Source organism: Haliotis rufescens, unplaced genomic scaffold (genome assembly GCF_023055435.1).
Source record: "Haliotis rufescens isolate VD_foot unplaced genomic scaffold, xgHalRufe1.0.p SCAF_1, whole genome shotgun sequence".
NCBI lineage: Eukaryota > Metazoa > Mollusca > Gastropoda > Lepetellida > Haliotidae > Haliotis > Haliotis rufescens.
This window is the reverse complement of record NW_025963779.1, coordinates 24495269-24508371: the sequence shown is the minus strand read 5'-3', so window position 1 is coordinate 24508371 and position 13103 is coordinate 24495269. Positions and strand designations below refer to the sequence as shown.

Here is a 13103-nt window from a genome sequence, read left to right as displayed (position 1 = left end):
AGTGTGAACACGACGAGATTCAGTCTTATAAGTGTCCATCATTCGAGAAACGCTCACATTTACTCGATTCTACACCTATATAGCAAATGCACCTGCAGTAACTTGCATATTCATTATATTCATATCTTTAAATTAAGAAACATAAACATTAACTTTTAAAAGAACGCCAGAGAATTTTCAGCCTCGAATATCTGCTGCAACAGATTCTAAAGGGCGTAGAAAAGCACGATGGTGATGAAAAATCTTAGATGAGCACTGTAAATCAGTGATGACACCACGTGTTCCTGCTCTACCGGCGGCACCCTCCATCCAGTTATCATTCAAAAAGTTAGTGCCAGTGCGTTAAGAGTTGCGAAATCTCCGTGTAAACGTCATTGTATGGTAAAGCATCAGCCATCATGTCAACAAGATAAGTAATATGTCATATTTAATCAATTCCTCGTACGTCTCCCCTAACATTTCTTTACAGCTCGAACAGGTGTTGTGTACATATTTGTGAAATGAGCATTCGTCTTTATTGTTGTTTACAAGACCCATATATGGTAATGCGTTTGGCGTGAAGGGTTGGTTGGTTTGTTGTTTTACGCCGCACTCAGCAATATTCCAGTATATGACGGCTGGCGTGAAGGGTAATTGACACATATCCCTGTATATATGCAAATTCGTATTTACAAAAGGAACTTGAAATGGTTGAATATGTAACATATTATGAAGATAAAGATTTCAAAACCAAAACTTATTTATGTTCATTATCTTGCTTAAAATAGTTTGTGTTTTCATATTACTAAATATTTGTGTCAAGGACAAGTATCGACAGATATTCCATGTACATGTTTTAGTTTACAAAATGGATTTTCTCTTAGGGCGACATATACACACTGCATGTCATTATTACATGTTTTGTACCTGAATGCTAACACCTGGTGTCACTATTATTTATAGTGATTCATAAACATGACGTAGTTTGGTTGGATCGTTGCTAAGATCACAATGACCAAGATAGAGGAGAGTAGCTTGGTAAAGCTGATTACTCGGCTATCACCTTGAAACAGAGAGAAGGCTGCTGAGTCCCTTGAAGTCTTTATTCATGGCAGAGTGAAATTTCATACAGAGCGATATATTCAAACAATAATACATTACAAGAAAGATGCAGTCAATGAATTATAACATCAAATATAAAATTGACAACCATACATGAATTGATAGCGACTGTTTGGAACGCTTCTGAACAAGACTGTTCTAATAAATACGGAACAAAAAGCGATTTGTGTATAGTAAAGGACTGGGAAGATTTTTATGTTATTCTGACTAAGGCATTTCATACAGGAATTGTTAACATTTACGGCATTCTAGCGTTACTGATGTATTTACATACGAATGTATTTAACATACTGTATAATTTCAATGCAATAAATGCTTAACCAAATGATAGACAATATTTGCATGAGACGGTATTTACGTGAGATTACCCGCGGGTTTTTACCACTATGTACTCCTTCTCATGCTATGTAATGTAGGGTTGTACCAGTGAACTAATCTACTAATATTGAAATATACACATATACAATTAACAATCAAGTTGTTATGTGGTAGAATAAATGAAATATAAGTTATTGTTAAAGATATCAAGCGATGGAAAGATAAAGTGGGGTGCATATAATATGGTATAAGTCTAAGGCAAGAAGAGTTTAACAAGAAAACAATGTTATCTTACCTTAAAACAGAGATAAGACTGCTGAGTCCCTTGAAGTCTTTATTCGTGACAGAGTGAAGTATCGGCCACTGGACTCCCTATAAACTATAAGGACTCAGGCCTTCTGTAGAATGCGTAAGTCACCTAATATTGAAGCTATGATCTAAATGTGCCATATGCCTGGTGTATAAATTGCAGTTCTTCCATAGTTACGGAGTGCACTCAAACCGTAATATCCTTTATATTCCTACCTATCTGATATTAAACTGATGGTGCGTCTGGCCATGTACAGCATGTTACCATCTTCCCGAGGCAAGAGAGTTAACTGACTTCAAAAGTCCAGTTTCCACCCTTGCCGAACTAGGCTGGAATTCCTGTGGTCGATCGTAGCGCCACCAGTGGCTATTACGAGTTACGTCCCTTCTATGCCTCCCCTATGGGCTAATCAGATTCCACCTCTCGTTTCACTTGCATTGGCTTCAAACAAAATGGCGGCGCCCAGGCAAGACGTTCTGGTCGATAATCAAGATCTATATTGTGATCAAACGGGTCTTACATCGCGAAGTGCATCAAATTACGTGAGCACCATGATTGTTAACATGAAAAAGATTAGTTAAATATCTGTTGACAACGAGTTGACGGTGCACACGCTTTGCAAGTCCTGCAATCGACCGAAATATGCATGACACGAACCGGATTTTGATTGGACTATGCACAGACTCGTTAGTCCAGCCAAATTCTAACTCCATAATACCAGCCCAGTTCGGCAAGAATGGAAACGGGACTTTTATAGTCAGTTAACTCTCTTGCCTCCGGAAGATGCGTGTTACAGCCTGGGGCACAACCCTAGCTGTGCCAGCTGACTGAGTTAGGTATCCAGAGTCATGGACGGCAACTGACTGACATTATCTACAGAAATATATATAGGTTTGGCTTAGTTGTAAGATAAAATATTGAGAAAAATACAAAACGCATTATTGAAATATGACCACTATAATTATGGATTAATAGTGATTTTAGAACTATGACAAACACATGCCCATGAAACGCTCGGGATCGCACAATGGACTCTGTTCACAACAGAGATTTCTTATGACCATGGAAAGGGGTTCGTCGCTTTATATACTAGTATATACAATCAAAGCAGTAGGAGCTTAATGTTACAGCGAATGGTTTAAACACTCAAGGATATGTGAGATCTACCAGATGACAGAAAAACTGGTCACTGCCCTTAATAATCGAATGATATACATATGTACATTGGAGAAAGTTCTACATGTATAACTTACTGAGACTAAATGAAGCTCGCGTCAAACATTTTCTTAATGTACTAAAAAGTGATGAAAAAAATACATTCTGCTCGCTTGAGAACTTTGAAATGAGAATTAATCAATTCATGTACAGCGTGTGTAAAGTGCTGTGAGTCATGTGTGTACTTTATGACCAGATATAAAGTTCAACTTACAATGTTGAATATAAGTTAAATGATAAATAGCATCTCTAGGTTGTGTTTTGTTAAATTTAATTAAAAACATGCTTATTACATCTTAGGCTATTTAAAACAACTTAAAAGTTAGATGGACAGAGGGGCATGCTGATCACTTTATTCCCAACAATGCCTGGTTGTTGCATGATGTGTATACATGATGTGCAGCAAGAATCAGAAAAGTGAATAGAAAAAGTCACTATACTGACGGTAGTTTGGTACATAGAGGTTTTCACGCGAGTGTGTTTAGGGAGTGTAAATATCTTGTATTAGGAATAAACATTGTATTTAGCGAGCCTTAGCTTGACAATATATGTAGCGTCCTCGCTAAATTGCTTCGCAATGTACTAGTATATCTCCAAAGTTGCCAAAACTTAGGTACGTCAAAATGATACTTATTTTCAGTATATTAAACTATTCTTTTGATAATGATAGCAACTATCCCAGTAGTTTCTCCAGATTCCCGATGGTTAATTCTGACTCGATCGCCATGTTTGTTTGTAAACACAGAAAGTAGTCCCTGCTTGACCATTGATATTTGCATCTCTATCTGGATATCGTTTTTATTCGTTGACATTTCCTGGCGAGAAACCTGCCCATTATATGATAAAAGTAACCATATACTGGTATACAGTGTATTAAATAAAGTCATGTAAATATAATTAATCAAAAGCAACACTACATTCACATTATTCAAAGTGTGCACTGTAATCTGTATTCTGCGGTGTTGCTTTGCATTACTATTGCGTTATTGAAGTACACAAGCTAACGTAACCAACCAATATATACTAGCAGACAAAAGAAAGTATACACCCATGTTTGATGGTGGCTAAAAATAAAACAAGCAAGAATTGCTTATTCGATGGTGATGTTGTTGTTTTTTTATATGGGTATCATATTTGTGTTTTCGACCTTAGGTTTGCAGTGTTTCAGACACTGCTTTCAGCCTAGTAACGTTTTGATAACGTTGTAATTCTTTGGTCAAATTCATTTTTATAAACTTTCTTTTACCCGTCAGTTTACATGATTCACATATACAAGCACACAAATATATGAATAACATGTAGACAGGCGTTTTTACTCAATGTAATATAATGAACAAGTATTATTGTAATCGTATATCATGTATATGACAGACACCATTGTAGTATTTGTATGTCCGACTGAAATTCATCACAATCCAAGCCTATTCCTATTAAGTGTAGATTATCTCATAACCTTTCCAGTCACACCAACATTTTTGCCAGCACTAGTTCATACTGTTGCTTATCTTCCGCTGTCGTCTGTAGATACTCACCGTGCCTTCCAAGTGAAAATTCCTCTGAAGTGGGCCATTCTGGACAACAGCCATACACATAGGACATTTGAAGGAGCTTTGTTGGGATCGGATGGTTTCCGCACACTCACTGCACAAAGTGTGGCAACAGGGCTGCAATATGACCGGGTCAGTGAACAGATCTAAACACACCGGGCAGGAGAGTTGTTCCTTCATTTCATCCTCTTGGGATGATGGTCGAGGTATGTGCGCAGAAACTGAAACAAATGTGTATTAACATATTATGTATGAACATTTAATGACACGCTATCTTTCTAATTAAAAGAAATGTTTGATAAATGTGTAAAATATCGCACCTGTCGCACTCTCAGTTGAGGTTGTTGCAAGTTCTCTTCTAGGTTGTTCCTGGTTTCCTATTCTACCACCAACATGTCTCCCAGTATTTTCTTGTTCTGATGTGTCCTCCTCCTCCTCATCATCATCATTAATTTCATCCCCATCTTCCTCTTCATAATTACGTCTTTGAGGAGCAAGTCTCATTTGTTTCACCACATTCTCATGTGTTCTCTCTGATCTGTCTCCATTCTTTCTCTTCAGGCTTGAACAACTGTTATCGGTTCCTCCACCAAGTTTAGATTTTGATTTCGCGTTTGAAGACGGGGGTTGTGGAAGCGGGCGTTCCGCTTTAATGTTTGGTGGAGGTCTTTGATAAAGGGGTTTTCCACCTGTCACACTGCTGGTGTAGGCACACTGAGTAGCCAGCTGATCCACAATGTCCTCTCTGTTTGACACGAGCAGTACCTTGAAGAGAGAGGTTCTCTTATAAGAGAACATAGCGTGGACTGCCACCTCAACAGCGTCTGCTGGTTTTACCTTGATTTTACCTGGAAAAAAACAATTAGACAATTCAGAGGCTTTGGCTTTTGTCAAACAAACGTTTAGTTTACAAAAAGCATGTACATCACAAAACCGTAAAGGCGACTATGCTTGTCGTAAGACTAACGGGATCGATCCGGTCAGGTTCGGTGACTTGGTTAATGCATGTCATCGATCCCAATTGCGTGGATCGACGCTCATGATGTCAATCACTAGATTGTCTGGTCCAGACTCAAATATTTACAGACCACCGTCATATAGCTGGAATAGTGCTTAGTGTGGCGTTAAACAACAAATAAACATCACAAAAATTTCCAATTCTCAGTGTTGCTACACTCATGTATGCATAGGATACGTAGGTTACTTAACATATGCATACTGTTGCCCATAAAATGCATGTACAGTTACATTCGCATCCAAAAGTCATAGTTATTGCTTTTAAAAAGGAAAACAAACCTTGTTGATTTATTAATTATTTATGAGTGAGTATGTTGGGTTTAACGCAGCTTTTAACAGTATTACAGTTATATCATGGCGTGTCAGCTTAATGAGGAAGGAAAGCCCGACGTTTACCACTTCTGAGAAACCCAAGAGCATAGGAATGGTGCAGACAAACCCAGAAACATAATCGGGGTGAGCCGGGATTCGAAACCACAATCATAGTTCTGGGGTATCCATGAAACGCAACTCTGCACAAAGAATTGCGGTGGCTTTGACGACTGTGCCACCAGTGCCCCCGCACAATACATGATGTGCAACCTAACATGGAAAGCGCAATCACCTTTCCTGCAAATGTATACAGACGCATGACTGTAGCGTGGAGAGTTTTAGTTTTAAGGGACAGATCACTTCAGCGTTAAGGAGCAGCTGGCACCATCGCAATTTGACAGCGATTCATATTCAACCAGGCTTATGTTACAGTCGAAATCAAGTGAGTGTGTGAGTATGATTTACGCCGCTTTTAGCAATATTCCAGCAATATCACAGTGGGTGACACCAGAAATGGGCTTCACACATTGTACCCATGTCGGGAATCGAACCCGGGTCTTCAGCGTGACGAGCGAACGTTTTAACCACTAGGCTACCCGACCGCCCCCAGTCAAATCGAAAATTGATTAATGGTACCTTAAACACACATGCCACTTTAGACAAGCATATATGGGGATATTGAAATGCTGAACGAGACCAAATTAACAAATATGGAGACTTGTCATGGGTCGAGACGGGCATTTAGGATAAACACATAGAAACATATCACCACATCCCCATACGTCTCAGATTATTGTCTTACCAGACCCTAGTAAAGGTACCGCCAGGATACGGATACCCTTCTTCTCAGCTTCTTGGAGTATTATCTTGTATAATGAGGCCATTTTCCCCTTCCACTCCTGGATTGGTTCTTTCTCTCCCCGGGGTATGACAATAGCATGAAACACCGATAGGAACTTGGCGCACTTCCCAGTTGTGTACACCCTCCATGGTGTGAAATTGGCTTTTTCTTTCTGAATCAGCTTGTTGCGATTTGTGTCGAATTCTGAGTCCGTCCTAACAAGGGTTTTTGCAACATATCCCATTCCCCGAAATGATTTCCCCTCGCTGACAACAATACCATCTGATTGTGCCTTTGTGACGTCGCCAACATAGGTTACGATATACAAACCAGTCGATGATAGGTATCTGTTGCCTGCAGTGGCACTAGCCGCCATGTTGTCTGTGGATGGAAAATACAGATATTATACTTACAATCCCCAACTGAATGAACTAAATACACAGACACCTTTGAAGCTATTTCAATTTCCGTTTACATTGAGATTTAAGGAAAATGATGCAATTTGTCATTAAAAATGGCCATAAAACATTCATGGAAATGGAACATGAATGGACGTATGGAACGTCAAATATGGGTGATATGTAGATTATATGTTATGGAACATGGACGGATATATCGATTGTATGTTATAGAACATGGACGGATATGTGGATTATATGTTATGGAACATGGACGGATATGTGGATTATATGTTATGGAACATGGACGGATATGTGGATTATATGTTATGGAATATTGACGGATATGTTGGTTATATGTTATGGAATATGGACGGATATATTGATTATATGTTATGGAATATGGACGGATATATTGATTACATGTTATCGAATATGGACGGATATATTGTTTATATGTTATGGAATATTGACGGATATATTGATTACATGTTATGGAATATGGACGGATATATTGTTTATATGTTATGGAATATGGACGGATATGTGGATTATATGTTATGGAATATGGACGGATATATTGATTATATGTTATGGAATATGGACGGATATATCGATTGTATGTTATAGAACATGGACGGATATATTGATTATATTTTATGGAATATGGATGGATATGTAGATTATATGTTATGGAATATGGACGGATATGTGGATTATATGTTATGGAATATGGACGGATATGTTGGTTATGTGTTATGGAATATGGACGGATATATTGATTATATGTTATGGAATATGGACGGATATGTTGTCCTCGGTCTTTTCAACTGCCCTCCTTCGCCGGGCAGTTAATGTAAGGCCTACGGCTTCTGCAAATGATAATGCCCTGAGAAATAGCGTTGCCTTAAATCAGTCAGATGTCTGTGAGATGTACGAGTTGTGGTTTCAGTGATATCGAATATGTGTTTCGATGTAGGTGCAGGTGATGGCATTTCCGAATGAACTTGTGATTTATGACACAGAGTATGTGCAGTGCTGTTAGTGTCTGGGGTGCAGGTGATGGCATTTCCGAATGACCTTGTGATTTATGACACAGAGTATGCGCAGTGCTGTTAGTGTCTGGGGTGCGCTGGACCGATGCCAGTCACACAACCGCGACTATCTTTAGCTAGTACGTATTTCAGCAACTGTCAGCAAGTGGTACTCCTATTCTACAACCGTGTTACCTTACAGTTTCCCAAATACTGACCTCTACACTATCTGATTTTGTGTACGTGGTCAGCTCGAGACGCCTGTCTTCTCCTTCACTACGAAGTTACATGACGACAACTGTAAAGCGAAAGTGAAAGTAGAAAGACGCACGAACCCGGATGAAAGCAGTCACGTGTCATCACCACCTGTGACCTGTCACGTGTGCACCAGTGGGGCGGTACGGTCAATATAATAGGACGTTGTACGTGTCCGTACACTGAGTGGCAGTCTCACATGCATATGACCCGCTGCGATGCAACTGAAATCCTGTTTATCAGTGTAAAACCCAACTTACTCACACTTCTTAAATATATGCATATAAGTAAATATGCAAACACAACTGGTCATATATCTTTTGTGACAAAAATGTAGCCTTTTTGGCTTCTGTTGTGAAACTAAACATTGTGCTTCTTGTTTCTGACGCACTGTGAGGTGACTTAAAGAACACATCTCCTACAGCTCAAGTGCAGCCAGCAAGCAGTCGCCATTGTTGTAAGGGAGGTAACTCTTCGTGGCACAGTATTACAGAATTGATGTCAAATTCACACTTGTGATCAAAGTGCGCTCCGATTACATACCTCAACTAGAAGTATGACTTCAATATATCCTACTTCTTGCTACTGATGCCTACATTTACTACGATAATAATAATAATTTAGCTTGTTCACATTTTAGGTTACATTCAGTCTCGCGGTGTACAAGCCCGCTCAGCTCGCAGCATCCTCCACTCCCGCTACTGACACATGTAACTCATATTAACCCCCGACTGTCACATGGCTAGAGTGTCGCTAAATCAGCGTAGCAACTTACTCCATCAACTACTTCTGCTATTGGGTCTAGATCAACAACAGAAACCACGTCTACTGATTCTGCTGTATATTCTACTACTGTCAAGGACGTTTACTACTACTACTACTACTACTACTACTACTACTACATGCGCGCCTCCATTATCTTTGAAGCAAATGCAAGTGAAACGAGAGGTGGAATCTGATTGGTCCATAGGAGAGCCTTAGAAGGGACATAACACGTAAAAGCCACTGGTGGCGCTACCATCGAGCCCAGGAATACAAGCCAAGTTCGGCAAGGGTGGAAACTGCACTTTTAAAGTCAGTTAACTCTCTTGCCTCGGGAAGATGTTAAACCCCATTTCACCATCACCACCCGCCAAGAAGTGCTGGATCTAATTCCTTACGTTTGTCTGTTAGACAAAAGAATGAACTTTCACATCCTCCACATGTAACTCATGATCCCCAACTGTCACATGGCTTGAATGTCGCTAAAATCGGCGTAACAACTTACTCCATCAACTACTTCTGCTATTGGGTCTAGATCAACAACAGAAACCACGTCTACTGATTCTGCTGTATATTCTACTACTGTCAAGGACGTTTACTACTACTACTACTACTACTACTACTACTACTACATGCGCGCCTCCATTATCTTTGAAGCAAATGCAAGTGAAACGAGAGGTGGAATCTGATTGGTCCATAGGAGAGCCTTAGAAGGGACATAACACGTAAAAGCCACTGGTGGCGCTACCATCGAGCCCAGGAATACAAGCCAAGTTCGGCAAGGGTGGAAACTGCACTTTTAAAGTCAGTTAACTCTCTTGCCTCGGGAAGATGTTAAACCCCATTTCACCATCACCACCCGCCAAGAAGTGCTGGATCTAATTCCTTACGTTTGTCTGTTAGACAAAAGAATGAACTTTCACATCCTCCACATGTAACTCATGATCCCCAACTGTCACATGGCTTGAATGTCGCTAAAATCGGCGTAACAACTTACTCCATCAACTACTTCTGCTATTGGGTCTAGATCAACAACAGAAACCATGTCTACTGGTTCTGCATCTTCCCGAGGCGAGAGAGTAAACTGACGATAAAAGTCAGTGCCTCGGGAAGATGCTGGTTCTGCTACTACTACTACTACTACTACTACTACTACTACTACTACTACTACTACTACTACTGCATTAACTCCAGGGGAATAACCGACTTGCTTGTTAAAGGAATAGTTCGAGTGGTTACTTTTTGTTTGTTTGTTTGTTGTTTAATATTCCAGCTATATGACGGTGGTCTGTAAATATTTGAGTCTGGACCAGACAATTAAGTGATTAACATCATGAGCATCGATGAACGCAATTGGGATATATCAAATAAGTCAGCGAGCCTGACCACCCGATCCCGTTAGTCGCCTCTTACTACAAGCATAGTCGCCTTTTACGGCAAGCATGGGTTGCTGAAGACCTATTCTAACCCGGATCTTCACGGGTCTCCCCCGCTGCTGCGACATGTAACTCATATTAATCCCCGACATGGCTTGAGTGTCGCTGAAATCAGCGTCAATGAAACTAACTCCAACTACTTCTGCTATTGCGTCAAGATAAACAACAGAAACCATCTCTACTGGTTCTGATGCATCTACTACTAATGTCAACGACCTTTACTACTACTACTACTTCTACTACTACTACATGAGCTCCGATGGAATAACCGATGCTTGTAAAAGGAATGGGTCGAGTGGTCAGGCTCGGCGACTACTACTACTACTACTACTTAGTCTACTACTACTACTACTACTACTACTACTACTACTACTACTACATGAGCTCTAAAGGAATAACCGATGCTTATAAAAGGAAAGGGTCGAGTGGTCAGTCTCGGCGACTACTACTACTACTACTACTACTACTACTACTACTACTACTTCTACTACTACTACTACTACCACATGAGATCCGATGGAATAACCGATGCTTGTAAAAGGAATGGGTCGAGTGGTCAGCCTCGGCGACTACTACTACTACTACTACCACATGAGATCCGATGGAATAACCGATGCTTGTAAAAGGAATTGTTCGAGTTGTCAGGCTCGGCGACTTGGTTTATTGCATGTCATCATTCCCTACACCGTGCTGGATGTCGCTCATGACATCAACTGCTGGTTTGTCTGATCCAGACTCGATGTTTACAGGCCACCGTCAAATATCTAGAACACAACTGTTCAACAACAAACAAAGAACCGCCACGCGTACAAACGTGGAGCACACATGGTGAACATAAATGATTAAAAATAAGCTATCCAAGATTTAGTCCCATCAGTGTCCACAGACCAGAAAGTCTGGGTCTTATTCCTTGCGTTTAAAATTCGATTTCATAATGAACACTTACCACCCTACTCCATTGTTTCCATTGCTAATCATAGTTTAATATCCTGGTTGTCAATTAGAATAAAAATGAATTTGATTATTAACTGTATCCTTCTCTCTGCCACTTACTGATGAACAAAACCATTTCCATAATCATCTCTACTTTAAAAGTCCAGTTTCCACCCTTGCCGAGCTAGGCTGGAACTCCTGGGCTCGATCGTAGCACCACCAGTGGCTATTACGAGTTATGTCCCTTCTATACCTCTCCCATGGACCAATCAGATTCCACCTCTCGTTTCGCTTGCATTTGCTTCAAACAAAATGGAGGCGCCCAGTCTAGACGATCTGATCGATAATCAAGATTTATGTTGTTATAAAACGGGTCTTCCATCGTGAAGTGCATTAAATTATGTGAGCACCTTGATTAAAAACATGAAAAGATTGAGAAAATATCTGTTGACAACGAGTTGGCGGTGCACATGTTTTGCAAACCCTGCAATCGACCGAAATCTGCCCGACAGTTCACAAACCGGATTTCGATTTCGTGGCGCGATTTTGATTGGACTATACATAGACTCGTTAGTCGAGCCAAAATGTAACTCAATAATACCAGCCTAGTTCGGCAAGGGTGAAAACTGGACTTTTATAGTCAAATAACTAACTCCCTTGCCTCGGGAAGATGAGCGCTATTGACGGAGGTCACTTCTAAATATAACCGCTCGCAGTCACCTGACAGTCAGGTATTACCCGTATTGTAACCACGTGATCAAAACTCAATAATTATCTTTTTCAAATAGTTTCTGTGAATGTAAAGAAAGTTCTTCCTTCATTGGATTATGAATTATTGTTAGTCTTTGTGGTTTGGTGGTACATTTGCTTGACCCAGCAACATATCTCCCTTCGTGCGTAGCTGGAGTATGTGAAAATGCTATAAACCTTCTAACAAGGGCACGTTGATGCAACAATACTCACTGTATCAACTATAAATCAACTATAAACCAGAGATAGTGCATTGTGTCTGCGGATGCAGAGCTAGAAATTCGTCTTCACGATATAACAGTGTATACTTGTATTTCAACGATCTTAAGTTTGATAGAAAAATTCCAATGATTTCCCATTCTCCACATGCGCTGCGAATAACAGTACAAATTTTCAGAAAATCGCAAAAAGACCCGGGGTAAAATACCCTTATTACAGTTCAGTTAATTACTTGCTATTTGTTTATTAGTCTCGATAATATGACTAAGAAATGAGATATTGAACATGTAAGTAGTATTTACATTTTGTGGCTAAGAAAGAGAAAATGATGTCATATAATAATTAATTAATTGTGTGCGTTCATAATGTATTCAAAATAAATTAAGTTCTCATTAGAAGAACTTTGTCAGTCGGCAATGTTTCCAGCTATCGTCTTCAGTGGAATCTGATTGTAATTAGTGTAATTATAGACTTGAGATTTTAAACATTTTTGTCATGATAATGAAATATCATTTTCACCCTAAACATTACCAGGCCCACCCTAATGTTTGTTATTCCCAATGAACTTTCAACAATTAAAAAACGTGTGAAAATTACCTGTTTTTTATTCTTTCAACATGTTCCAGGTAATTGCGTCTTCTTTGAAGTAACTTAG

General features: G+C 39.7%; 2 protein-coding genes across 3 annotated transcripts in view; both read right to left on the bottom strand.

Moving 5' to 3' along the window:
* LOC124131659 overlaps positions 1-13103 on the bottom strand; it is a 49611-nt gene that overhangs the window by 23461 nt on the left and 13047 nt on the right. The window lies entirely within an intron of this gene.
* LOC124131661 (E3 ubiquitin-protein ligase rnf8-like) overlaps positions 4065-13103 on the bottom strand; it is a 28108-nt gene continuing 19069 nt past the window's right edge. The window contains exons 4-7 of one of the 2 annotated variants that reach the window (XM_048393685.1): positions 8312-8391; positions 6623-7042; positions 4812-5339; positions 4065-4712 (exon numbers count right to left, since the gene is read on the bottom strand). In XM_048393685.1, coding sequence (XP_048249642.1) covers positions 4429-4712; positions 4812-5339; positions 6623-7037 — 1227 coding nt within the window. In that variant the 5' untranslated portion in view covers positions 7038-7042; positions 8312-8391 and the 3' untranslated portion in view covers positions 4065-4428. The remainder of the gene's footprint in view (positions 4713-4811; positions 5340-6622; positions 7043-8311; positions 8392-13103) is intronic. The other variant, XM_048393684.1, reaches the window with a different exon arrangement.